At 48.7% G+C, this 24,489-nt stretch overlaps 1 protein-coding gene across 2 annotated transcripts; it reads left to right on the plus strand.

Annotated features, from left to right (window-relative positions):
* Positions 1-13,888: 13,888 nt before the first annotated feature.
* LOC131664784 (G-protein coupled receptor 52) lies at positions 13,889-23,887 on the plus strand. 2 transcript variants are annotated; one of them, XR_009301968.1, is made up of 5 exons: positions 13,889-14,030; positions 16,787-17,244; positions 17,320-17,969; positions 18,028-18,305; positions 18,376-23,887. XR_009301968.1 is itself a non-coding variant. In XM_058936149.1 (4 exons), the coding sequence occupies exons 2-4, from the start codon at positions 17,133-17,135 to the stop codon at positions 18,205-18,207; spliced, it is 942 nt and encodes a 313-aa protein (XP_058792132.1). In that variant the 5' UTR covers positions 13,889-14,030; positions 16,787-17,132; the 3' UTR covers positions 18,208-23,886. The 2 variants fall into 2 exon arrangements, 1 of the variants encoding a protein (XP_058792132.1); XM_058936149.1 differs by having other exon boundaries at positions 18,028-23,886.
* The last annotated feature ends 602 nt before the right edge of the window (positions 23,888-24,489 follow it).

The raw sequence follows: 24,489 nt of genomic DNA on the forward strand, positions 1-24,489 counted from the left end.
AAGCCTCTTATTCCCTTACTCTTGCATGCATGCATTACTCCTTAATCTGTTTGATCTCTGCTGTTGATCTCTGGTTTTAGATCAAGCAAGCTTAAATGTCTCAAACAACGAGTATTGCAAAACTCTTAATGCAACGTTTTAATTGAACTGCAAATGCAATGAAGACAAGATTTTGTCGGTGGATTTGCGATGTTTTCATAAATGACAGGATGGTGCAGTTTACGTTGGAGAAACTAATTGTCGAGCAAACGTGAGCTATGAGTGTCGGTAATCCGAGCGTCACTTCCTCGAGTGCGTTTATTTGTTGTCTCACTCGAATGCAACGTCACAACTGCAGCCTCTTGGCTCTCTTTCTGTGTCTCAACTTGGCTCTTGTTCTTACTGTCTTACTGTCTTGTTCCACCTCGATGATACACTACATTGACTGATCGAAGCAATCGTTGATAGCGAATGCACACGTATTTCGTGAATTTTCCATTTGACCGTTGACCGAAAACCGCAAGACAAAGATTTGATGAAACGAAGTGAACTGGAATTAGGAAGAAGTAGGTTAGGAGTGAAGTCCGGAAGAAAGAACCGGAAGAAAAACCATTGGAGCAGAGGGCGTACTCGGAGAAAATGGACAAACGACAAAAGTTCTTAATAGTCTGAATTGGCTGGGAACTGGGAAGAGTTCGAAAAGCAATTTTCCTTTGGCAGAGCTCTGGTAGAGCCTCGGTAGAGTCCAGTTGAGAGCAGGTGAAACGTGTTGAAAATTGAAAACTAAGTACACTCGCACTGGTAACCGTAGAGAACTACGGCGACATAGGTGCCGATTGGGGGGGGGGGGGGGGGCGTCAGCGTCGCAGAGCCAAAGCCCAGAGTTGAGAGCACAAGCGGAGCCAGAGTCGGTGGCCTAGTGCACGGCCGACGCGCACAATGCACGGGCACAACGAACGAGAGCGAGAGAGCGCAGGTGAGCGAAGGGGTCGGGTCGGAGGGTGGCCGCGCCAAGGCCGCGCGACTTTGCATTTGGCACTCGTTACGTCGATCAAACTTGCCTTCTCCTTCACTCCGGGGTCACGGGCTCCGCTTATTGCCCTTCGCCCGCAACCCCCGGCACGCTCCACTTGTCCTACATGCAGTTTTGCAGACAACGACTCCCTTTGCTTCGCTTTGCTCTGCTTTGCTTTGCTTTGGACGTCTCGCGTTTGCGAATAAACGTTGCGCGATCGATCACTCGATCAGCCAGCTAGTTCTGCCTACCGATTTTCCTCCTGCCTCCCCACTCACCCACTATTCGACGTACTCGCGACCATTGTGTTGCTCACTTCTCTCACGCTTCTCTACGCCGCCTTTCCAGTTTCCCTTTCTCTTCCAGATAAGAGCACCGCCGAGTGCCGCCGTACGCTCGACGAATTCCTCCAAAGACCCATTTTAAAGCGGCATTTCGAGCTCCGATCGCACTTTGAGCTCTCGCGGCACGTCCCCCTCGTTAAAGCTCCCAAGAATCAAGCTCGATAAAGAACTCGAAGCGCTAGTCGTACTGTCCACTCGGATTAGCAGGTTAATGCTGTCTGCTCGAGAAAAATATACGAGTAGGCCAACGTGCGAATGGTGTGCGTGCGCAGCATCGATCTCCAACAAGCCAACAACAGGTACGAGAGGACGCTGTGCTTCTGAAAATTCTGTCGAAAGTATCTCGAAAAGCATCGCCTCGATGAACGGTGAGAAGTACGCGATAAATGGCAAAAGTAGTCAGTTGGGAGTAAAGCCGATGAGAAGATTAATAGAAAAAGAGAGGGTTTGCAATTGATACTGAAAAAGCAATTTTAGAACGATGAAAGGAACTCGGTCTCGACATGTTTATCGCGAATACGCTTAGACTCCCAGTCGAGCTATTCTAAGGCCAAACACGAACATGACCGGTCGGATAATTAGCTCGAATTGGATTGTTCATAGCCGAAGCCCCTGGTCACCTCATGCCCAGTTCGTTCTCTGCCTCTGACGGTCTTTAATCGAACTTTCACGAGCCCAAGCCTGTCGCGAGAATTGATCGAACGTAGCCTTGACGAGCGCACGCCGTTGGCGCACTCGGCGGCTTGGCGTCAGCTGTGGAACGAAGAATGCACGTTGGTCCCGATGTTTTGCGCGAGCGTCCGCGGGCTTGTCGGGGTTGCCGGGAGAGAAATGAAAACGAACGAAAGAGAGCCAGGCGGCAGCGCTGTAGGTGCGCTGCGGGCTGATGGGTCGCGCATGTGTATAGGTGGCACGAAAGCCATGAAGGGAGCGCGGTGGGGCGGCCGGAGAGAGTTGGGAGTGCTGAATATACGATGGCAAGGCTGATTCTGGACCGCATTGCGGAGCTCTCACGCCCGCGTCCAAGGTCAACACCACCGAGCCAGCGAACAACAGCAGTCGGCAACCAACAGAGCCGCGCTTGCTCGCTCCTTCTTATTCGCTGCGCGCACACGCATTGTCGCTCGACTCGGTCGAACCTCTTCGGAATATCGCCTTGCCATCTAGTCGATATATTGCGTCGGCCTGGTATTTCAGTCGTGCGAGTGTCGCGCGCAGACGAGGGGGAAGATCGGATGGCCGCGACAATAGGTATCGCGTGTTTCATCAGTTTTACGGGGATCCTTGGCGCGCTGCTGCTGCTGCTGCTGCTGCTGCTGCCGCCGCGTCATCGCTGGCTGTGTACCCGAGAGAGGGGCGACGAGGAGGGGGAAGGCAACGGGAGGGCCGGGAGGGGGCAGAAAACCAAGCAACGCGTGCCGCCGCCGGGCTGCCCGCGTAACACATGATAAATTAAGGCTGTCGCAGCGCCACTTTCCTCGAGGATCCTCGCAAGCTACTGCCAGCTACAAGATCGGCCGGTGTATCCCCGGACGCTGCTTTTCCAAATTGCCAGATTGCCAGTGAGTTCTTTCACCTCAGCGTCTCGTTGCGCCCAACTCGAGCCCACTCCGAAGCGTACGAACGAGCGTTTTGACTGATTGCCATTGCGCGCTGCACGCAGACCAGAGCGTATCGAGCCTATCGATCGCCAGCCGGCAGTATCAAAAATGTCCTTCCCCCGGATTCGATCCCCTCACCCGTCGCGTGTCCTTCGGAGGAAATTTTGGCTGGCGGCCACTTTGAAAATCGCTCTTTCTCTCTCTCTCTCTCTCTCTCTCTCTCTCGCGCGCGCGCGCGAGGTTTGCCGCCTTTCGAACTGCGCTTTCCCAGAGCTCCAGTGAAGGCACGTGACGGCCACCATCTAGGCGTAATTCGGCGAAAGCTTGCGGAATATCGACGTCTGTACGTGGGCAGCGCGGCGTTGCAAGCGAGCACGCAGAGGCTACGAGTGCCACAGGCCAGAGAGCGAGAAGCCTTTCTCCGGAGCAAAATTAATTTAGCAGCGTGTGCGGTGGGAAAGCCAACGCGTAATATAAGCAAGCCTATCGCGCGCCGAGTTGCGTAATGCACGCGTGGTGGAGCGGCCGTGCCGACGTGCTCGGCGCTGCCGGTCTAAAGACAAAGGACTCGCCGAGCTAATTAGCGCTCCACTCTGCTGGCGTGCACGCGATCGATTCGATGGCTCCTCATCCGCGCGTATTCGCCGAGAAGCTGCTGTTATTTACGGACAAAGCCGCGGCCTGCAACGTCATTGAAGAGCCTCGTTGGCACCTCGTTGGCACACCCGTGGCAATCCGTGCCTCGGATTCGATTGGCATTTTCAGCCGAGTTCCACGACGCCGAAGCGCTGCAGCCTCTCGAATTCTCGTTCGCAGCTGGATGTGCGCAAACCACAAGCCGTTTCATTCGATAATGATGCCCCCCTCAAAGGGACATCGCTTCTCTCTTAGTCATTTGCAGTTGGTATCTGACTCAGCGTTGCCGCCGACCTTCCAAGCTCTCTTCTCTTCCCTTCCCTTCCCTTCCCTCCCCGAACGGTAGGCTGTGCAAAGGCCTTCAGCCACTGTAAAGAAGGGAACCCTTGGCCAAGTAAACAACAGCCACGCTCATTTTTTACAGACTTTACGCCGCTGCCAATTTATTGCTTCGACTGCAAACAATCTAAAAACCCTTATTTGCACGTCAATCTTCCTGTCAATCTTCTTGTCAATTTCATAGCAATTAATTTTCACACTATAATAAAAGTCGTCATTTTCGAATCAAGTTTCATTCGCGATCAACAACGTAATGCCAATATAGAATTCATTGACGTTTAGTTCGTCAAGTACAAGGTGCACTGTTATTTCTACGTTGAACAGAAAAGATTCGCGATCAATAGACGAAAACACCGAATATTTCTCGAATATTTCTCGCTATGTAACTAGCAGTTCGCTTGATGCGATTCATGTGTTTGCAAAGAGGTCGTTAAAAGTGAATAACTTATGCAAATGAACAATTTTTTTGCCGCTCCTCGAGTTTCTTTAGCTTACCTACTCATTACCAAAAGCAAATGAAAAACTATTTGTTTAATAGCAACGTTATATTTGAGTTGGAGCTGACTTAATAATTGCTCGTGAAATAGTGAGGATTTTTATAGATGAAACGATTGTACTCGCAATATTATGAGCCATGAATTTCGCAATTGATAAAAATTTTAATTGCTCGCAAGGAACATTGAGATGTATACGAGTGAAAGTGTATAATTTAATCTAGCGGTGATGCTTCATGCAGAGTTATGAAACTACAATTTTTTTCCGTTTGGCTTTAAATCAGCAGTCAAGCCACTCAACGATTTCCCATTAATATTTACAATCCACCATGGTGACGTAAGTATGAATAGTTAAATCTGAAATTGTATTTGAACAGCCGTCGATAGAACATAAATATTTATAATAGCACTGCTATCCGGACAAAATTGTCTGTCGGCTATTCGATGGTTTCTTGCGTGGTGATAATTATCGAGTAGGGTAGATCAGATATGATTAGGCGTTATTCGATAAGATCTGGAATGTTTGGTCTATAAAAGTTCTTGGAGCTTCTCTACGTTTGTCGGTAAACATAAAGATGAATTTTTGGATGCAATTCAGTCGTTAATTTGACGGTTGCTTTGAATAACAAAGAAAAGCGAATATGTTTAAGAGCTGCGATACGACTCGTAGAGTCGAGCGTAAAAAGCTCATTCGCGTTATCTTGACAAAAGCGAGAATATGCCGCAAGACACAAATAGTTATAATTGCTTATTCCTCGCACACGTTCTCTTCCGCGTAACATTGATCATCCTGACGTTTCAAAGAATCTTGTCGCTCGGTTGAACGCCAGCCTTTGTAGGCATCGATTTTCATTACAATGTGCAACACTATAGATCTAAAAGTCTGTGTTGTAGCCGCAAAAAATACGAACATTGCCAGGAGCGTTGTCAGAGCTAACAAAACAAGTTTGCGCGCTGGCCGCTCAATTCGGAAGTTTACGAGGATTCTACGCTCGCGACTGACTTCGGTTGAATCGGCGTGGCGCAATCCAGCGCAAAACAACCGAGCCGGAAGGCATCCGGATTCGATGGGCTCGCGCGCCAAGAGCCGAGCGAACAAGGAGGTAGTCCAAATCAGGAAAGATCCAGGCTCGCGCGAGCGGCCGCATCGTCGCGTGCGCGTGCCGCGATCGATCGCGGATATCGACTTTCGAAATGGGTTAATTGCCGCGACGACGACTCGCGTCGAGCTCGCGCTGGCGCTGCCGTGACGCAGCGTGCCGCAAAAACGAAAAGACAAAGAGCGCCGGCTGGCAGAGCAGCGAGCATAGGCGAGAAGTCACAGGAGTGAGGAGGAGGGAGCGCCACGCTCCTTTCGCGCTCGCCGGGGCTCGTGATTGCCGATAGGCGCAGACCGCGGTGGCCGCCGGCCGCCTTGCGATTCACGCGACGAATTCGTTTACCGCCACTCGTCCGACGCTCGGCAGCGCTGGCTGGCCGTTGTCACAGCGGGAGCAGCGAAGGCGTTGTGGATGCAGCCGCAGCGCTGGAAGATGGAGCGCCGACACGCCGCTGCGGTGACCTACTGACACGGGGTCCCGTGACGTCACGGGAAGCCCGCTGGCGTAGGTGCGCGTCTGCCCCACCCCCGATCCACCCCCGATCCACCCCCGAGCAGCGACAGCGAAGGAGAGGGATGACCTACCCCACTGCCAAATATACCGCTCACGCACACCAAGCCAGCCGACCTCTCCACTCTGATTCTGCGATTCGCCGATTCGCCGCCAGCGAAATTCCTGCAAATGTTCTAGCCACGTAGTCTGGCGGACTCACCGCCAGTCCCCATTCCGTCGATTAATTCACGTCGATGACACTTGGCTTGCACGCGCCTCGCAAATTCACAGCTAATCCGGCAAGTTTCTCTTGCGCCAGCTCAGACCCAAACACTGTGCGCATTGCGGCGTCGTTTTTGCTTTTGCCTCCAAAAGACAAAGATGTAATTGGCGTAGCCGCTTCCACAGCGACGGCGGAAAATCCAGCGCCGAGGAGAGCTGCATTGGATAGGGGATGAGAGCGCTGCTTTACACCGAGATCCGCTAGCTGAAGCTCCACTCTCTCAACGTTAATCAACTTGATGAATGCAGGTTTACCGACTGGATTCTAAAGCGAGAGGACGCTAAACTGAGCGCTCCATCAAAGCCCCCTTTTTAAAATTCATTAAAAATTTATTCGCTCGCCACTCCGAACACTTTTCAGACATTGCCAGTCGAGTATTTTTAAGATTTCAGTGAACAGCTTCGCCGGCCACTCAACAAACTCCTCTCAGTGCGTGTAGCTTCACGTTAATGCAGCATGCGCTCACGTGCAATTCATTGCAACAAATGCAAAGTCAGAAAAAACTTGCTTTATCAGAAATCAGATGCCTATTCATTTATAAATGGGTTATAAATGTGTGGCCACCCCCGCAGTCATTTCTCGACGATCAGCAGTTATCCAAGTATGGCTTGGTATAGAGCTTACAGACAGTCAGACTCGCTACAAAAAGCTTTTGGATTAAGAAGACGCCGAGCGAGCAAACAGAGAACTAATCCGGGGTAGCTAGAAAACGAACCAATGGAAAAGTCGGATGCAAGCACAGCTCGGATCGGATCAGCAAAGTCAGATTTCTTCATGAAAATGACCAACTTCACGTGTATGTACAAAAGATTTTTTTTCTAACTAGCCAAGTAAAAAACTAACCTAGAGTGTCGCCTCGCGTCAGCACGTATTCACCGTAGACAATAACGGACGCTAGCCTGCGGCTTGCACACACGCGCGCGCGCCCGCATATACACATACACACGCGCACACTCACCTACACTCCCACTCGATCGTCGGATAAAATCAAACTTAAGAAAAGACGCTCCGGGACCGTACTGGTTTTTCGGCGTTGCCCTTCCCCCTCCCCCCACCCCGTGCATCAGTGAGAAAATTGCTCAAGTTGAAAAAGTGCCAATGATGCGGCGGTACAGGGGCCTGCAGGCTGACGTCTTTCACTGGAGAGCCAGATAACACGGGCATCGATCGAGCCGTCGTCTACCAGGCCAACGCGTCTGTCTCCGAGAGGCGCGCTCGCCCTGTTCTCCGATTCGAGTGGCAGCAGGCGCACGACCGACGAGCACAGCCAGGACTGCCACCAGCGAGCCGGCCTACGGACGCGCGAGCGGCCCAAATATTGCGACGCTGGCTCGCGTTTGGCTATCGGTAAGAATGTGCACCGAATAAGTTGCTCGCGACGGAGGGGAGCTCCCTTCGACGAGCTGGCCGTCGCTTGCGCCGAGTGCCGATAATCGGCGATCCGGCTGACGTCGCTTCCGACGGTACTTTCAGAGCAAGAGGCAACTGCCGAGTGAGGTCTATCGGTGGGACGGATAAGCCCGAGAACGGCGCCGGAAGTGCTGGCTGGCCGCGGCGCTTTCGCAGTCCTATGAGCCGCAGGCTCGCGCGGCCACGTTCCACCGACTGGATTGCCAAGGTTCCAAACTTGCGCGGCAAAATACTTTGACGTACTCGGCGAAATGCGGAACGAACAAGGAGCGCGTGTCGGAAAAGTGGGCGCCAAGGTCGCGCGAGCCAGACTACCCTTGCACGCGATTGTCTAACACCGGGGCTTACGTAAAAGCCGAAAGCTCGGCTGAGCGAGATATCGCAGGTGCGCGAACGCATAGGGCGCTCGGCCTCGAATCGCGCTCGACATTAACCTTGCGAGCCGCGAGCCGCGAGCCGCGAGCCGCGACGCGCGTCCCCGATTCCAAGTAGATTACGCGCCAAGGCTCGCCCAGCCTTCGTCCGGCTCGAGTCGCGCTTCGCCTAATCGACCGAACGCCGAGGTCGGCAGATGCTGTTCCTGTGGTCGCGAGAGCCCAGCGCGTCCTCGAGCGGCCCGCGCGCCGGGCCCTGGTTCGCCTGGTTCGCCACGGTCGTGCTGCTCTGGCGCTGGCGACGCCACGCGGCCCGCGCCCTGGCCGGCGCCGGCTCGGCGCTGCGGCTGGGCCTGCCGCGGCGCCGCGGACAGCCGCAGCGCGGCGCCAGCCTGGCCCTGCCCGGGGCCCCGCAGCCCAAGCAGCCCAAGCAGCCCAAGCAGCCCAAGCAGCCCCAGCAGTCCAAGCAGCCCAAGCAGCCCAAGCAGCCGAAGCAACACAAGCAGCGCCGGGGTCGGCGCCGCCCGCCGCCGTCGCCGCCGCCGCCGCCCCCCGGCCCGCGGCCGCTCCGCTCGGCGCAGCAGCTCGCGAGCCGCACGGCCCCGGCCGAGGCGCCCCGGCGGCTCGGAGCGAGCGCCAGCTGCGTGCAGATCAGCCAGCAGCTCTACTGCCGAGTGACCAGGAGCGGTCGCGTCTACGGCAGGTACCCCAGCAGGCCGCCGCCCGTCAAATGACCGTCGGTCCGCTGGCTCGGAGCGTCCCACCGCGGAACGGATGGCTCGTGTCGGATCGCACGCCGGCTGGCCACAGCCTTCCGTCTCCGGGCGCGATCTTCATTAGCACTCGGTCGTTGGCTCGTAAATTCCAGTCGTCGTGGAGGCCGACTGTTATTTCATTCCGAATAAGCTCCAGCCTTACCGCTGGCACGACGTCCACCTTAGCGAGCTTCCCCAAATCGCTTTATTCCGAGCTTTCGATTGCTTACGTCGTTTCTGTAGCCGAGCTCAAGCTGCACTCGAGCTAAACCCCTTCGCGACTGCGTACTAGAAACCTAAACCTGTGAAGTAGTGTTTGATAGATAGCAATGAATAAAGAAGGCTTTTCGAACAAATGCTATCGCCAAGTGCGCAATAGTGTTATCTGTGTTGCATTGCGTCGGCGAAGCTGCGGAACTGCGAAACAGAACGAGCGAGCGAACGGTCGAGACGGGGAAAGGGAGGCAGCCCCTTTTTGCAATTCGACTAGGAGCCTTCGCGCGAAACGACACGTCTTGCCGCAAAAAGTGCGACGGAAGTGCGACAGCCAGTTAAAGTCCGATCGCAGGCCTCAACCCACTTTAAACTGCAATCGCAGATTGGAACTGCAACTGCACCGTGGAAGGTCACGCCCACTGGCAATGCTCTCTGGCGACGCAAAGTCGAGGCGGCTGCAGCGTAGAGCACTCCATCAATCCGTCCTGCTTTTCGGCAAGCACCCAAGATCGATACGCCATTTTCACGGTCTCGGGCACACTGCCCGTTTATATCCAACCAACCGAGGCTGCGAACTCCAAGCAACGCCGAACGATCTGGTTTCCTAGCTCGACGAACATCTCGGCGAACGTCGATGGAGAACACCGGCCGGAATTCAGGGAGAAATAGCAGAGCCAAAGGAGGTCGTGCTGATAAGCGGATGCTCGCTGTTGTCTGTTCGGCCAAGAAAATCAAGACTTTGGGAGATTGCGCTCGAAGGATCTAGGACGACTCGCCGCGGCTGTCGCTTGTTCACTCATCCTGTCGACGTACGCGTGGGCCGACTGATTATCCATTTACCTGTTGCTGTTCTGCTGTAAAATCCGATCCCCACAGAAGCACGAAGCTCTCGATCGCGCGCACCAGGTGTAGCCAAGCTTTCAACGTAGCCCATGAAAAAACGCACTGCTAGATTTTGCGAAGGATGCCCGTCTAAAATGGTCTCTCGGTTCAGTCAAGACCGCCGCAGCGAAGTGGCCTGGCGCGTAACTTTCGTATCTGTGATGTACCAATTTTCACGCTCGTGCGTGTAGCGTATATCGGACGAAACCAGACTGCCGCTGCCGAGCAAACTGTGCCAAATTTAAAAGGGAGTTTGCACTGTATGTGCTTCTGTGCCATGCACCCATTGCACGTAATGCACGTATGCGACACGTAAAGAGAAAGCTCACGCTGTTGATTTTTCTCATCGACAACTTTGGCCTTGTTCCGCGCTCGTGCCATACACATCCAAACCCACTTTCTTTCCGAACCTGCAAGCTCTGTGTTTGACGCTTTTGTTGGCAATAATCCACTACAAGCGTTCGACAATAATAGCAAATCCGAAAACACGAAAGCTTCCCGGAATCGCATTACGCGAGTGCAAGTTTTTTCCTCGTGCGATTTCTCTCATAACTACTAGAGTGATGATTACACTAATCGTATCGAACATATCAGTAGATTTTGGTACATAACAAGTGTATGAAGATCGCCAATGATAGTGTGATAACGCTTGCTTTCTTGTTAAAGATAATGAGCACTCTTATGGATTAGCAGACATCGAAATCTCTTGTAAAAGGTCTACGTTTTACGAGTAGGTTTCAACTTTTTTCCAATCAATGCCGCTTCCAATTTCACATCATGTATGCTTGACGGGATCTTGCAAATCAAAGCAGCTCGATGATCGAACGTCCAATTTAGTATGATCAGCGACATCAAGTTACTGTCGTTTTTCTCCTGGCCAACCGGCTACGCCAGTAATTGCGAACCTACACCAGACTTACATTATCAAATCCAGTGTCGGATTTTCGATTTAACGCCGCTACTCTTTATTATGTATGCAATGTAGCTGCCGTAAATCAGCCTGAAATTCGTTCAAATTTCCATTTACGACGCTGACATGCCGACTAATCAAGTTCAAGATTAAATTGCTTGTCACCCGTCGCGTTGGTCACTGAATTTAAGTTACTTTTCAATAGTCGTCATTAAACACTATTTTACACTAAAGTTTCATACAGTCGCTTGGAAACTTGAAAACTTTTCAAAACCCTAAGCTATGACATTTTAATGCGAAGCTATTTACTAATAAAAAATATGTTACTGTAAAATTATTAAGTGTGTGGTTGTAATTTAATGGAAATACATAATGAGTGCATGTCTGACCCCCGGAGCTTGTTTCATCAAATCGATTATTTCCAAGTAATCTGATCGTAAAAAAACTGTATTCTTATACTGTGAAATAAGTTGCTAGATTTGAGTGGATGCAGTGCAGTACAAAAGGTTTATCGAATAAAAAGTAAGAGGAAAAAATTGTTCTGTAGCGGAGAAGAAAAATGAGTATCCGGGATTGTTATTTCGATAAGAGGGCATAGTAAAATGGCTGACAAGCAAAAGTTTTGTTGAATTGGAGGTTGGGTATCGAATGGAAGCGCTATTCGTACACGAGTATACGTAATGCTACTGGCGTGTAGTAGATTGATCTATGGGAGTGAGACGAAGAGGAGATCTTGGGCACGCCCGCTGAACAAACGTCGTTAATCACGATCTCGCTGAAAAAGCCGCTTATCATCTGGCGTAGAGTCAAGCTTTAGCCACTACTTATGCGCCGTACACATCTTGGACGTATAATCACTGTATAAAAGGCTAGTCAGTCGCAGGTCGAGCCGCCTGAGCTATTGGCTTTGAGCGTACTATTGATTTTGGCACGGGGAGCCATTGTCAAGTGAGGCTTTCTTAACTGCCTTCGATTCGATTCCTCATGCCAAAAGCCGCAATTAAGCCAATGATCCAATAGTTGCATTCTCTAGGCCACTTTAGTTTCCGTACTATCTGCAGGAGAAACATGGACAAAAGATCTGTAACGAGCAGAGTTGAAAGCTAAACGCTGGCCCTCTTCGGCACAGTCGGCTAGCAGCTCCGTGCTAAGAAACCTTTAGGAAAGGACGTACATATCGGATTAGAAATTGAAGTTGAACCGACGCGCGACGAACCGACGAGGACTATAGAGCCCGCGAAAAAGTCGCCAGAAGTCGCTGTTATCCATCCAGCGGAGCCATGTTCCGAAGTGCAGCTGCACTCGAGCACTTATAATCGCGATTGGCTCCAAGTGATTCATAGCTGGCAAGCAAGTCCAAGTGCAAGTGGAACTGTAGCTGGGAACAAGGACGATGTTTATCGGCTGATTTTTGGCGAGGAGCTTTCTTCGTTGCAAACTCGCTCTGCTTAGCCTTGCTGTTTCAACAAATTCAATGCTCAGCCTTGGTCCAACCAAGGCAGCTGCAAAGTAAACGAGACAAATTGACCGAGTAACAAGTGACAGTGAGTTTGCCGGCATTGGTCATTCACGCAGACGTACGACACGACCGGCAGAAGATTTCTCGAGTTCGGCTGGAAGCCGAGCAAACAACGCTGTGCATTAGCCCTTGTAATGTAAGCGGTAAGCCGATAGACCGCAGCGCGCCGCCAGTACAGCTTATATCGACAGCTCTCTTTCCTCGTTCTCGTTCACTTGTGCAGTTCGGTCTGAGCGCATATCAGTCAGAATCAGAGCCTCGTCGACTGCCGAGTCGCGGCTCCAACGCGCTTATTTATTCCTGCCGAGCTCGATTGCAATCGAATCGGTTCGGTCAGAGCGAAGCTCGGCAAAACAGCTCGAGAAAAAATGCCGTGCGTTGGCTGAATCGTTCGTATTAATACGGCAGTCGAGCGGGATCGCAGTCACCTTGACCGATTGGGCGCAACTCAAATAAAAATATCATCTCGAGATGCTCTTTTGCTCTCTTCCACTTTTTCTCTCTTCTCTTAGTATCTTTGTCAATAATTCAAGCGGCTTTTGGAAAGTCTTTCCACACCGTGTCTATATTTATCTCGTGGTGTACGTAAATATCAATATTTAGCGTAGCATTGATCTTTATAGCCAAGCGCTAAAACTGTTGTTTATTTGTCTTGAAGACATTGCCACTATCAGAAATAAAGCGGCCAGTGTCGTTGTCGTTGCGCACAAGTCCACTAGCGACGGCTCGGCGATAAGCTGCTCTTTTCGAGTACTTTAAGGAGCTCGGATTCGGCATTTGTCCGCTGGAACGAGCGGCAACGCGTGCCAAATAATTGCAATGACCAGAGGCGCTCGCGAAAGCAAGGGCCAAAAGTCGAGTAACGGGGTAGGACGCGTGGCCGCCGCCGAGCGCCACTGGCCGAATGCTGGTAGATATGCTGCTGGAGGCTCGGAGGGGAAGCGGCGGCGGCGACAGCGACAGCGACAGCGACAGCGACAGCGACACCGAGGTAGCGACAGGTGTAGCGCGGGAGGGGGCCGGCGGAGGGAGAGGTCGGCGGGTGCTGGCGGCGCAGGCGCCCTCGAGCGGGCTATCGACGAGCAGCCCGGGCTGCACCGAGCTGCACGCCTGTGTGAGTGCAGCCGCGCACGTACGTACACGCGTCGTCTGCACGGGAACGAAGCTCGGCTTGCGCGCGCGCTGGAAAGCAACGCCGAGGGAGGGAAAGGGAGAGAGCGCGCGAGAGAGAAAGAGGGCGAGTGAGGGCTCAGTAGTAAAGCCCCCGCCTGGTCAGCCGGGAGCCCGCGCTCGCCGCCAGCTCCAGTCCGTCGTGTCGTGTCTCGCGAGCCTCGCGTGTCTCTCCGCTGTGTTTCTTCCTCTCGCTCGCGCTCTCGCCTGTCTCTCTCTCTCTCTTTCTCTCTCTCTCTCTCTCTCTCTCTCTCTCTCTCTCTCTCTCTCTCGTCCTCTCTCGCTCTCTCTCGCTCTCCCCTCGTTCTCCCCTCGCTCTCCCGTCCTCTCTCGCGCTCTGTCCGAAGCTCCCCGACTGTCCGCGACAGTACGGCACGCTCGTGCTCACTCGAGAGGCCCGCGCCACAGCCAGCGGCAACACACTAGCCGAAGCGGAGGCGGCGGCGACAGCAGCAGCTGCCGCGAGGAGGCCGCGCCGAGGCTGCCAGGCCACGATGAGAGCCAGCACAAGGTGAGGCAAAGCAGCCCTCGAGCACGCTGCCCGTCCTTCCCAGCCGCGGGCTCTCTCTCTTTCTCTTCGGCGCAATCGAGAAGGAGAGCGCGCGAGTTGAAGCCCACCTGTCCGCCTGCCTGCCTGTGCCTGCCTGCCTGCCTGCCTGCCTGCCTGCATGCACGGACTGCCGCCAGCAGCGCCTCCCCCTCCCCCTCGCGCTTGCTTACGGCTCCTTGAATATTCATCGCTTGAGAGCAATTGCAATTTTCAAGCATGTTCGAGGCTTCGACTGAGTGCGCGGGGTCGTTGTGCTCTCAGAATTTTCCAACGGCAATCATTCGCAACAGCCAACTCGCCGCACTATCCGACGCAGCCTCCGCGAATCCATTTACATTCACTTCGTCTCGCCTACGTCGCCTGTTCGCGTGCAGCTTCTACCGTCGCTCACACTTGTACGGGCTACATCTGCCGCTCGCTCTGGCACCTCGCTTACTTGTTTGCAACTGCTTGATTAACTGTGGAACGCATTCCAAATCGCAACTCGTGTCCACCTGTCGATGGCATCATCACCGAAAACGTCTGACAACGAGCGTATCGGCAATTGGCTCGTCGCTGGCTGATCTTCGGGCGAGGCCCGTATCGTTTGCACAACTTGTTAATCGTTCGGAGAGTATAGTTGTGCGCGGCACTGCTTACAAATAGGAATTGCGGCTGCGACGACAGTGACTGTTATCAGCGGTGGCTTTGCCGCGGCAATAGCTGTGCAAACGTGCGCTCGATCAAAGCTCCAAGATGAAAACGCAGGCGGCTTAGAGTCGTCGTCGTCGTCGTCGTCGTCGTCGTCGTCGTCGTCGTCGTCGTCGTCGTCGTCGTCGTCGTCGTCGTCGTCGTCGTCGTCGTCGTCGTCGTCGTCGTCGTCGTCGTCGTCGTCGTCGTCGTCGTCGTCGTCGTCGTCGTCGTCGTCGTCGTCGTCGTCGTCGTCGTCGTCGTCGTCGTCGTCGTCGTCGTCGTCGTCGTCGTCGTCGTCGTCGTCGTCGTCGTCGTCGTCGTCGTCGTCGTCGTCGTCGTCGTCGTCGTCGTCGTCGTCGTCGTCGTCGTCGTCGTCGTCGTCGTCGTCGTCGTCGTCGTCGTCGTCGTCGTCGTCGTCGTCGTCGTCGTCGAATTGTCGCTCGAAGGAATCGACGAAGGCGTAATGCGCGATAACTATAACGGCGTGCTGCCCGTAATGGCCGCGTGCATCGGTTCTGCGTTCGTCGCAGGGCTCGAGCGCAGACAGACCGACGGCACGGGGGGTTGTGGCATATGAATCGGGAGCACGGGAAGACGGGAACAGGTAGCCGTACGTGGAGCGCATATTTTTAGAAGGCAGAACGTGTCGCGTGGAAACGGCCGATATTTTCCTTTGACCTTTCTTTTTATACTTTACTGCACTCGCGTGCAAGCGCGTACGAGCTGCAAGCTAGCCGATGCTGAGCGAGCATCCGCAATAGTACCAGTGCATTTTTCTTCTCTTGTCTTCTGGCTCGCTGAAATCTGTGCCAGCGAACTGACACAAGTGGCTGCATTATCCAGCAACGCGAAAGCCTGGCTTATCGGTCGCTCGTCCTCGAAGTTGCCACGGCAATTCACATTTGCCAGATGCCAGACGCTGTCGCTGACGAACGATTGGCGATCGGCTCTGCCCGCGGCCCGCAATCGTTGTTGGCTAAACGAACTCTCGACTCTCCTTCCTGTCGTAACCGTCGTAGAGCTGTCGTAACGAGCGTGCAACTGCATTTTTCAGGCCGTATCGATCGAATCTCCGAGCTTTCTGGCGAAGCCCAGTAGAAAGCAGGCGCGCATGGGAAACGCGTTAATCGAGCCAAGTTTCCGTCGATAGGTGTGATCCGTGATCGAGTCTCGAACAGGTCGGGTAGATTAGGCGAGCGATCGTCCGACGAAATCAGTCGCGTTCCACAGCGGCAGGCCCGGAAGCCACCGGAAGCTCGCGCATTCGACGGACAGCTACGCCGACGCGAGTCAGGATGCGGTCGCTTCAATTATTTTCCACCTTCGAGCAGACTTCCTTGGACGTGGCCTGATTCCTACGACTCCTTGGACTGGAGCCCCTGACATCCACTTCCTCGAATCGGTCCACCCGCGCTCGTAAGTAAGTACGCGGCTTGCACTGGTCTCTCGCGCTCTTGCGCCTGCTGCGACACCTCGAGTAGTAGTAGTAAGAGGCCACATTAGTCAGGCATTAGCCGTCTCGCATCGATCGACCGTTCCGCGAAGCAGCTGCCAATCGATATCGCGAAAACCAGCCAGTTGCTCGTGCTATTAACACGTGCTGTCGACACTCGGAAGCCACTGCACGCTACTCGCGCCGGCAAAGGCTTCGTACCCGAGCGCGAGCTCTCTTCCAAAGTCAGTCGACGACTCTGCCCTTCGTCCGATTCACGAGTGCGCTCGCGTCCAGGTCTAGCGTCTTTGGCTGTGCGCGCCGGGCTGCTGGGCGCCTCTCGGCTCCGCGGACGGAAAGCGCAATTGGTCGGCCGGACGACGTCGGAGGCCGGCGGGAGGGGAGGTCGTCGCGTCGCTCGGGCCAAACTAGCGCAAGGCCTGTGCGGCGCGCGTAGGAGTGGGCGCAGGTGCACCCCACGGCCTATTCACCGAATCGACTGGCGTGAAATATGAATGGCGGTCGATACGCGACGTGAGCGCTTCGCGCGCTCGCTGCCAGCACGGGCGGCCGGCCGAGCGCGCGTAGGCTCCATCGAGTCTTTGCTTCGCAGATGCAGACGTGAGGCCAGCACCGGCGGCACCGGCAGCGCGATCGGGATGCGCGCTGCGCCCAGCGGAAGGACGCAGCTGACGGTGCGAGCGACACTTGGCGCCGGCGGGCGCTAAGGCAGCGCAAGCAGGCAGGCAGGCAGGCAGGCAGGCAGGCAGGCAGGCAGGGAGGCAGGCAGGCAGGCAGGCAGACAAGCAGACAGGCAGCCGAGGCGAGGCGAGGCGAGGCGAGGCGGCGGACCGGGCGGCGCAGGAAGCGAGGCAGCGGCGCCCGAGCGAGCCTCGAGGGGTGCGGGCCAGCCAAGCGAGGGGGCCTCGCGAGGGGATGCAGCGCGAGGGGGCGGCGGCATGGAGGAGCCCTCGCTGGAGGCCCTCATGCAGGCGGGCTTCATCTTCGTCGTCGGCGTTGCCATCATCCTCTCGAATCTGCTCATCATCGCTACGTATCTCAACTTCCGGGGTAAGCGAGCGAGCCTTGCGCCGCCACCGAGCGCCGCCACCGACCGCCGCCAACGAGGTCCGTCTTGATCCGAAGGTCCGAGCGAGGTGATAAACATATACTTGCTGTCACTGGCGACGGCGGACCTGCTCTGCGGTCTGCTGGTGGTGCCGCTGTCGGTGTACCCGGCGCTCGCGCGCCGATGGGTGTACGGGGACATCGTGTGCCGGCTGGCCGGCTACCTGGAGGTCACGCTGTGGGCCGTCTCGGTGTACACCTTCATGTGGATCTCGGTGGACCGCTACCTGGCGATCCGCAAGCCCCTGCGCTACGAGACCGTGCAGACCAAGACGCGCTGCCAGTGCTGGATGGTCTTCACCTGGATCAGCGTGGCGATGATGTGCTGCCCGCCGCTGCTCGGCTTCAACAAGCCCATCTTCGATCGCGAGGCCTTCATCTGCATGCTCGACTGGGGCAACATGGCCGCCTACACCATCACCCTGTCGATCCTCGTGCTCGGCCCCTCCGTGATCACCATCGTCTACACGTACTCCTACATCTTCTCCATGATGAGGAAGCTGCGATCGGGCGTGCCCATACACGACAAGGAGTACGCGACCGCGCTGTCCGAGAACCTGAGCAATCCCAGCCACATCATGTCCTTCGTCCTGGTGATGGCCTTCTGGATCTCCTGGGCGCCGTACGCCGGGCTGAGGATCTGGTCCTCGATTAACGGCCCCCCGCAGGTGAGCGCTCGCGATGACGGCGCCCGAGACCGCGCGCGCTAACCCTGTCCTGCCGCAGGTGCCTTTCCTGCACTTTGCCGTCGTCTGGTTTGGCATCACCAACAGCTTCTGGAAGGCGATCATTCTCGGCACGCTCAGCCCGCAATTCCGTCTGGCGGCGCGCGTCCTCTGCTTGACGCTGTGCTGCCGCCACAGGAGGCTGCCGCCGGAGCTCCTCGGCCTCGACGACGACGACTAGAGCCGCTGAGGCGAACCAGCGCGGCGGCCGTCTCGCCCCGGGGCCCCGGGGCTTGCGAAGCTCAACTTCGATCCACCATCAAGACGCGTTCCATATAAGTATATATATATGCACGCAGACACACGCATAGAGTTTTTCATCCAAGCATCTGACGCGCGTTTATTATAGCTATAGCGGAAGAAGCGAGCGGAGAACTGAGATCTCGAAACGACAAAATACAACTAAATCGATAGTTATATTGCTAAAGAGCTGCCGCCACGCGATACAGGCGCCATTCGAATCGAATTTTCGTAAGCTAATCAAACTTTTTAGCAACAAGTAAGCTAAGCATCAAAGTTGTCAACGCCAATAACAAAGCATTCTCGATTTTTCGCTGATTAATTGACCTTCGTCTGTGTGCTTCAACACACACTTGTCGCACTCAACAAACTTTTTTATATTTACCGTCAAGATCTCGCATTTGACTGCATTATTTTGTGTATTTTTATTGCACAAAGAAACGTTGCTCAATGCCGTGCATATTTTTTCAAATAGCGCCGGCTGATCAACTTTGTACGTTCGTATTGTACTTTGTATTTTTTGCAACGTCTGATGTTAATCGCTTCTAGCCAATGCAAATGCCGACTGAACAAAGTCCCTAATAGTTTTTGCTGCTATAGGCACACCTTGATTTGCAATTTGGCGCAAAGCTCATGTAAAACTACTTGACAAATCAATTTTATTCCTATATATCGAATGAACTGGCTTTTCTTGAACGAACTGGAGCACGAAAGTTTCTTTTCCTCGATGCAAAGCAATTAAACAAACGTCTAAGATAACGGAAAGGCAGTGAAGTTTCTTACGAATTATAAGATGTACCACTTCGAATACCGAAGGACAAAATCGATGTAATCTGTAAGACAACGCAAATACAAATACATCATGGAAAAAACTGATGGAAGAAAACCAAATGAAAAAAGTGATTATTTTTACTAATCTCACCTGTCAACTCTACTGTTATTTTAAGAACGACAGGGCTACGGTTAAATCGATTTCGCTCCGTCTCTTATCGTCTCGCTTCGCTCGGTAACTGGGAGTCGCTAATTACGAATGAAATGAAACAATTTGCTGGATAATCCCGATACAAAAATCTAAGGATGTTGTAAAGTGATTGTAGCAGAACTTTCATTCATCTATGATGAAAGGTGTAAAATTAAACGAAACTCTTATATCAGCTGTTGTTACCTTTCAAGCAAATTGAAAAATCGACTACTAATCGTGAAATTCAACCGAGTACTCAAAGGAGGTACGAGTCAAAATTATTTACAAACGAAAAATGAAAATTATTTCAATGGAGTTGCTCCTAAAATCACTATTGTTCATTTCAAGTTCGACAAAATAAAGAATTGCTGTTGCAGGAAGTGTACAAAGTAAATAATATTGACAAAAGCATTGTAGTCAATTAATATCAGTAAATGAAATATAAATGCATACAGAAAATTATGAGTCGACTTTAGGAAAGCTCATGAAAAAATCTACACTTACTTTATTTTCACTTATAGGACGACTGGGCTTCTATTTCTCGTAGAAAGCTGTTGATCCATTCGATAACAAAGAAAGTTTTTCAAGGGTCACTGAACACTACGATTCATCTATGTGCGTATACGTTTTTCGAACTGCTGATACCATTTGCAAATAAAGCTTGAAACACGTAATAAACTAAAACACTGTGTGTAGCATGAAAATGCAAGACGAATTTAAGAGCTTGTGAAGTTATAACTTCTCGAATATCAATAAAAATTTGCAGATCGTTACATTTTTTATTACTGTACAGTCTTCTATTCATTGTTAATCATTATATTGTTGAATCTATAAAATAAATCATGTAGAATCAATAAACACTTTTACAAATTAACGTTCCTGTATATACTTACTTAATAACATTAAAACAAATGGGATCAGAATTTGTTGAATTGCATTCAGTTAAAAATTAAATAGTTCTCATTATGACATTTTTTTGCCAATCTGCTATCATTATCATAATAATTATATTTTCAATTCGTAAAAATTACAGTACTTATATATAATATTATTGCACTTCAAATAACATTTTTATGCCATATTCTGCATTTTCAATCATCTCATAATTATTTTCATAATATTAAAACAAGTTTTACGAAGGTTTTACGAACATATGTCGAGACAATTTGATTACATATATAAAAAAATTTTCAGAAAATAGACAAATCATTGGAAACTACAAATTTAATATTATAAATCGATAGTTCAATACTATACTGTAATTACTTTAGATACAGTACAACTAATACATTTCAATGTTTACTTCAAAAACAGTGTTTTCAAGTATTTTCGAAAATTATCTACAACTTCAACTTTATATATACATAAATTGTATAAGCTTTACGTTTAACTGAAAATTTAAAAAGTTACAGCTAATAACTATAAAAAATACTTTACGGATTACTTTAATCAAGTATTCAAAGTCAATATCAACGTAAAATAACGAGAGTTGTTCGTTGAAGAAAAAATTATAAATTTAAGCGGAAAATGCAAAATGACATCACATGAAATAAACATACAAAAAAGCGAAGCAGAGCGAATGAAAGAAGCAAAAAGATTAGTTGTGAATGTAGAAAATCAGAATATCTTGGGTTTTAGAGATTTTGGTATATTTCTTATTGAATGAATAAAAGTATTTAAAAAATACCTTTTTGTACCTAGTTGCTAGTTTTTTACTAGTTTTATAACGTACCTCACTGTGAGTGTGCTGTTAATAAATTTAAAAAATAGACTAACAGTAGAGTAGCATGTTAAAGTAAAACATACGGAGCAAAAAGTGAAACGAGAGTGTAGAATAAGTGAATTATTAAACTAATGGATATAATATTACAATGAATGCGAAAAACGAAAGATACATTTCAGAGGTGTAATTGCTAAATGAAAATATATTCATTCACATTGTAGAGCTTTCATGTTCATTTCATTTTGATAAATATATTATCTTAGTCGCTTTAATATTCATGTCTGACAGGAAATATCATTAATCTCTGATTGGAAAGATACATATATTCAGTAAAGCGAATATTATAATTGATGTCACAGAAGGAGAAAGTCATATTCTTTATTTATGCTTAAAAAGAAAGCACCTCACTTTGTATCTGCAAGATTCTTAAAAATAGAGGTGATACTCGGAAAATTATATTCAAGATAATCAATTTCAAACTTCTATGAAACTATGCAGTGATGAATACTGAATTGTGTAATTATAAAATATATTTTAAAAAACAGCCAAAGCAGGTAGCTTAGATATCTTAAAACATAACAACTAATTTTTTCTAACCACTTTAGTTAAATACACTAAATAAAACAAATAATTCTCGATATTTGTAATCATAAATATTACTAATTTTATTTTCCAACAAAGATTTCGACATTTTTATGGTTTTCATTACTGACGAGTGCTCATGAATATTTATAATCTAAATTATAATTACTACATAAATAAAATATTATGAAATAAAATAAACTTGGAGAGCTAAGTTTTTGTTTAAGATGTAAAACTATATAATATGATATGGTCTTGTCTATTCGTAAAAGCTTCTGAAAATATGCATTTTATTTAATCGCATTGAACTTATATGTAAAATGTTTAGAGTAAAATATTTATTTTTGTTAACAAATTTATATAAAATAGAGAGAAATATTTTTTAAAAAATGTTCAATCTTATAGAATACTCAATCGTGTGATTGGAAATATTAACTATGATCTATTTTGCACTATTTAAATTATGTACACAAACTTTTAGTAAATTTAGGTTAATCGACTATCAAAGTTTTTCTTATTCGTATATAATTTATACATATCAAATATTTCATATCCAAGGTAAACCAAGTGTAGTCTCCATTGGTATTATTTATTCTATGTATATCGTTGTATACGGAAATTAAATCAAATTTCGCGGTTCTATTTTTATAAATCGCATAAGTACCATTGGAATAAATTTTTCAATGATCCCGTATATTTCTACTGATACAAAAATCTTAATCGCGTGTATATATATACACACACACACACACTCAACTTTTTGGTTTATAACAGAAGCGCACTTACATAGAAAGTTTGCTAAGAAGATGTATATTCAGGTCATTTTAAATAACTACTCAGCTCTGCTAATATGAAGTATTTGATTAAATAAAAGACGAAATTGGTTCAATTCTCTTTTTATTGAGAAACATCATCAGAACACTACTGCTACTTTACTCAAATTTCATATTCTTACAAAGAATCAAATTAATTTTAATTTTTCAATTATATTATGCGATGAAATTTAATTTAAACAGAAAAATATTTATAAGTGAGACTTAACTCGAAAACTACGTGACTAAAATTGATGAAAATGTTATAAATCTATAACTGTTATACCTATATAAAAAATGAATCGTTTTTCTTAAAATAAATCAATTCATACATGTAGATTTAATTAAATAGCAGAAGGAGAAAAAAATTTTCAGCTAAATTTTTATAGACAATTAGACAATTGGATTTGATATCTATTAAATTAGTAACCATTTATAGACAGATGGTCGCTTGTGGCGCATTTTCTTCAGCTTTTTGTTATTAAACAACGATTGCACTGTAGTATGAAATAAGATTTTAATCGGTTCATTGAAATATTTATTATTCTATGCAATAATTAATATAAACGAATTAATAATACTGGAATCATCTATTCTATTGAAATAAAAATGAGTTTTTTTATAAAAATAAATAATACATGAGGCGTTTATCAGGGGAAGAATGGTTATATCGATTTTTCATATGCAACGGTGCCAAAATACTTATAAATTTAATAAATGCGTATTTGCACTTGAAATCATTCAATCTTGAATCCAAAGATCTGCTTTGTAGCCTTAAAAATAATTTTTAAGAGTCACTATTGTTAACTTTAGAGGATATGTACAAACATCATGTTTGCATTTAAGCGACTATTACAATCGAAAAGAAATGAGTGGAAGTGTCAACGGTTACAACAGAAATATAGATATAAGATGAATTGGATAAATTTGTTCGATGATAACGATCAAGATATTGTATTACACAAACAACTATTATTGTCTTAGAGCTTAGAGTAGCATGATATTGCATGTACATAGATAATACAATTTCTCACTACGATATAAAAATTGTGTAATTATTCTTACCTGAACTTTTTATGAAATAAAATCCAACGGTACGCCTTGTTATTTTTCCAAGTTTTTAACGATACAGTAATGCTCACCTTATGTATGTAACTCGAACAATTAATTAAAAATTATTTTACAAGAGAAATTTCTTCATAAAATCAGTCATCTCAAAGACATTGATAGAGCAATTTAGTACTATTCGATTGAAAGAATGTAATTCTTGCAGTAAAAATAAGAATGACAATAATGATGATTTGACATTTGACTTGTACCAAAGTAAATATTGATAAATTATGATAAAATAGACGTAATAAAGAGATGAACGAAGCATACTTGAAGAAACCAAGATAATTGCCGTATTGAAGCTTATGCACGTATCCAACTAGAATGTGATTTAATGCTCGCTCAACGCACAGACATATCGTCTGAGCAATCCCGGCCGTAAAAAAAGTTTTGAACGCTTGCCAAGTTTTGGTATTCCGAGTGTTATCATCCAAGTTTTATGCAAGTCTTTTTAAGAAAATAAAATATTTGAATGATAATTAGCATTTGTAATTTATAAGTCAATCATACCTAAAGTGGTTGGGGAGGTAAGTCTACATGGTAATGACAACATAATAATACGCACAGGTAAGCCACTAAAAAGAAGATGAAAACATAGCGAAGACGTACTACGGAGGTAACATAAAAATAGCTCGAGCAAAAAGGTCGAGAACCTACCGTGACACTACACAGTATCGTGCATTAAGCTAAACGACAATCGAGTGCAGCTCACTAAAAGCTCGCGAAAGGAACGGCAAGGAACGAATGAGAGCCAAAGCGGAATGACAAAGAAGGAGATCGTTGAAAGTTGGAGGACTGTGCAGCCTAGCCATTTGAAACTTAATTTAGCATCGTGTGCAGTCAGACTGCGGGAGTGCGTGGATCTGCAAGCAAGTTAGTCCTCAACGGTGACATCGCTGCTGAGACCGAGTGTGCTTTCAGGCATTATGCAGGAAACTCAAGAGGAGGCTAAAGTAAGAAAGCCCTCGAATCGCTGCTCGAATCCAATGACGTTTTCACGTTTGACCGACTCCACGATAAATGGACTTTGCCGCG

This window comes from Phymastichus coffea, unplaced genomic scaffold (assembly GCF_024137745.1).
Source record: "Phymastichus coffea isolate CEN01 unplaced genomic scaffold, Cenicafe_Pcof_1.1 PCOF00045, whole genome shotgun sequence".
NCBI lineage: Eukaryota > Metazoa > Arthropoda > Insecta > Hymenoptera > Eulophidae > Phymastichus > Phymastichus coffea.

Excerpts from the sequence above, each read along its gene's own strand:
- LOC131664784 (XM_058936149.1), top strand. The coding sequence starts at position 17,133 with ATGGAGGAGCCCTCGCTGGAGGCCCTCATGCAGGCGGGCTTCATCTTC. Across the intron at positions 17,245-17,319 it reads TACGTATCTCAACTTCCGGG|GTCCGAGCGAGGTGATAAAC; the intron begins GTAAGCGAGCGA and ends CTTGATCCGAAG. Across the intron at positions 17,970-18,027 it reads CGATTAACGGCCCCCCGCAG|GTGCCTTTCCTGCACTTTGC; the intron begins GTGAGCGCTCGC and ends GTCCTGCCGCAG.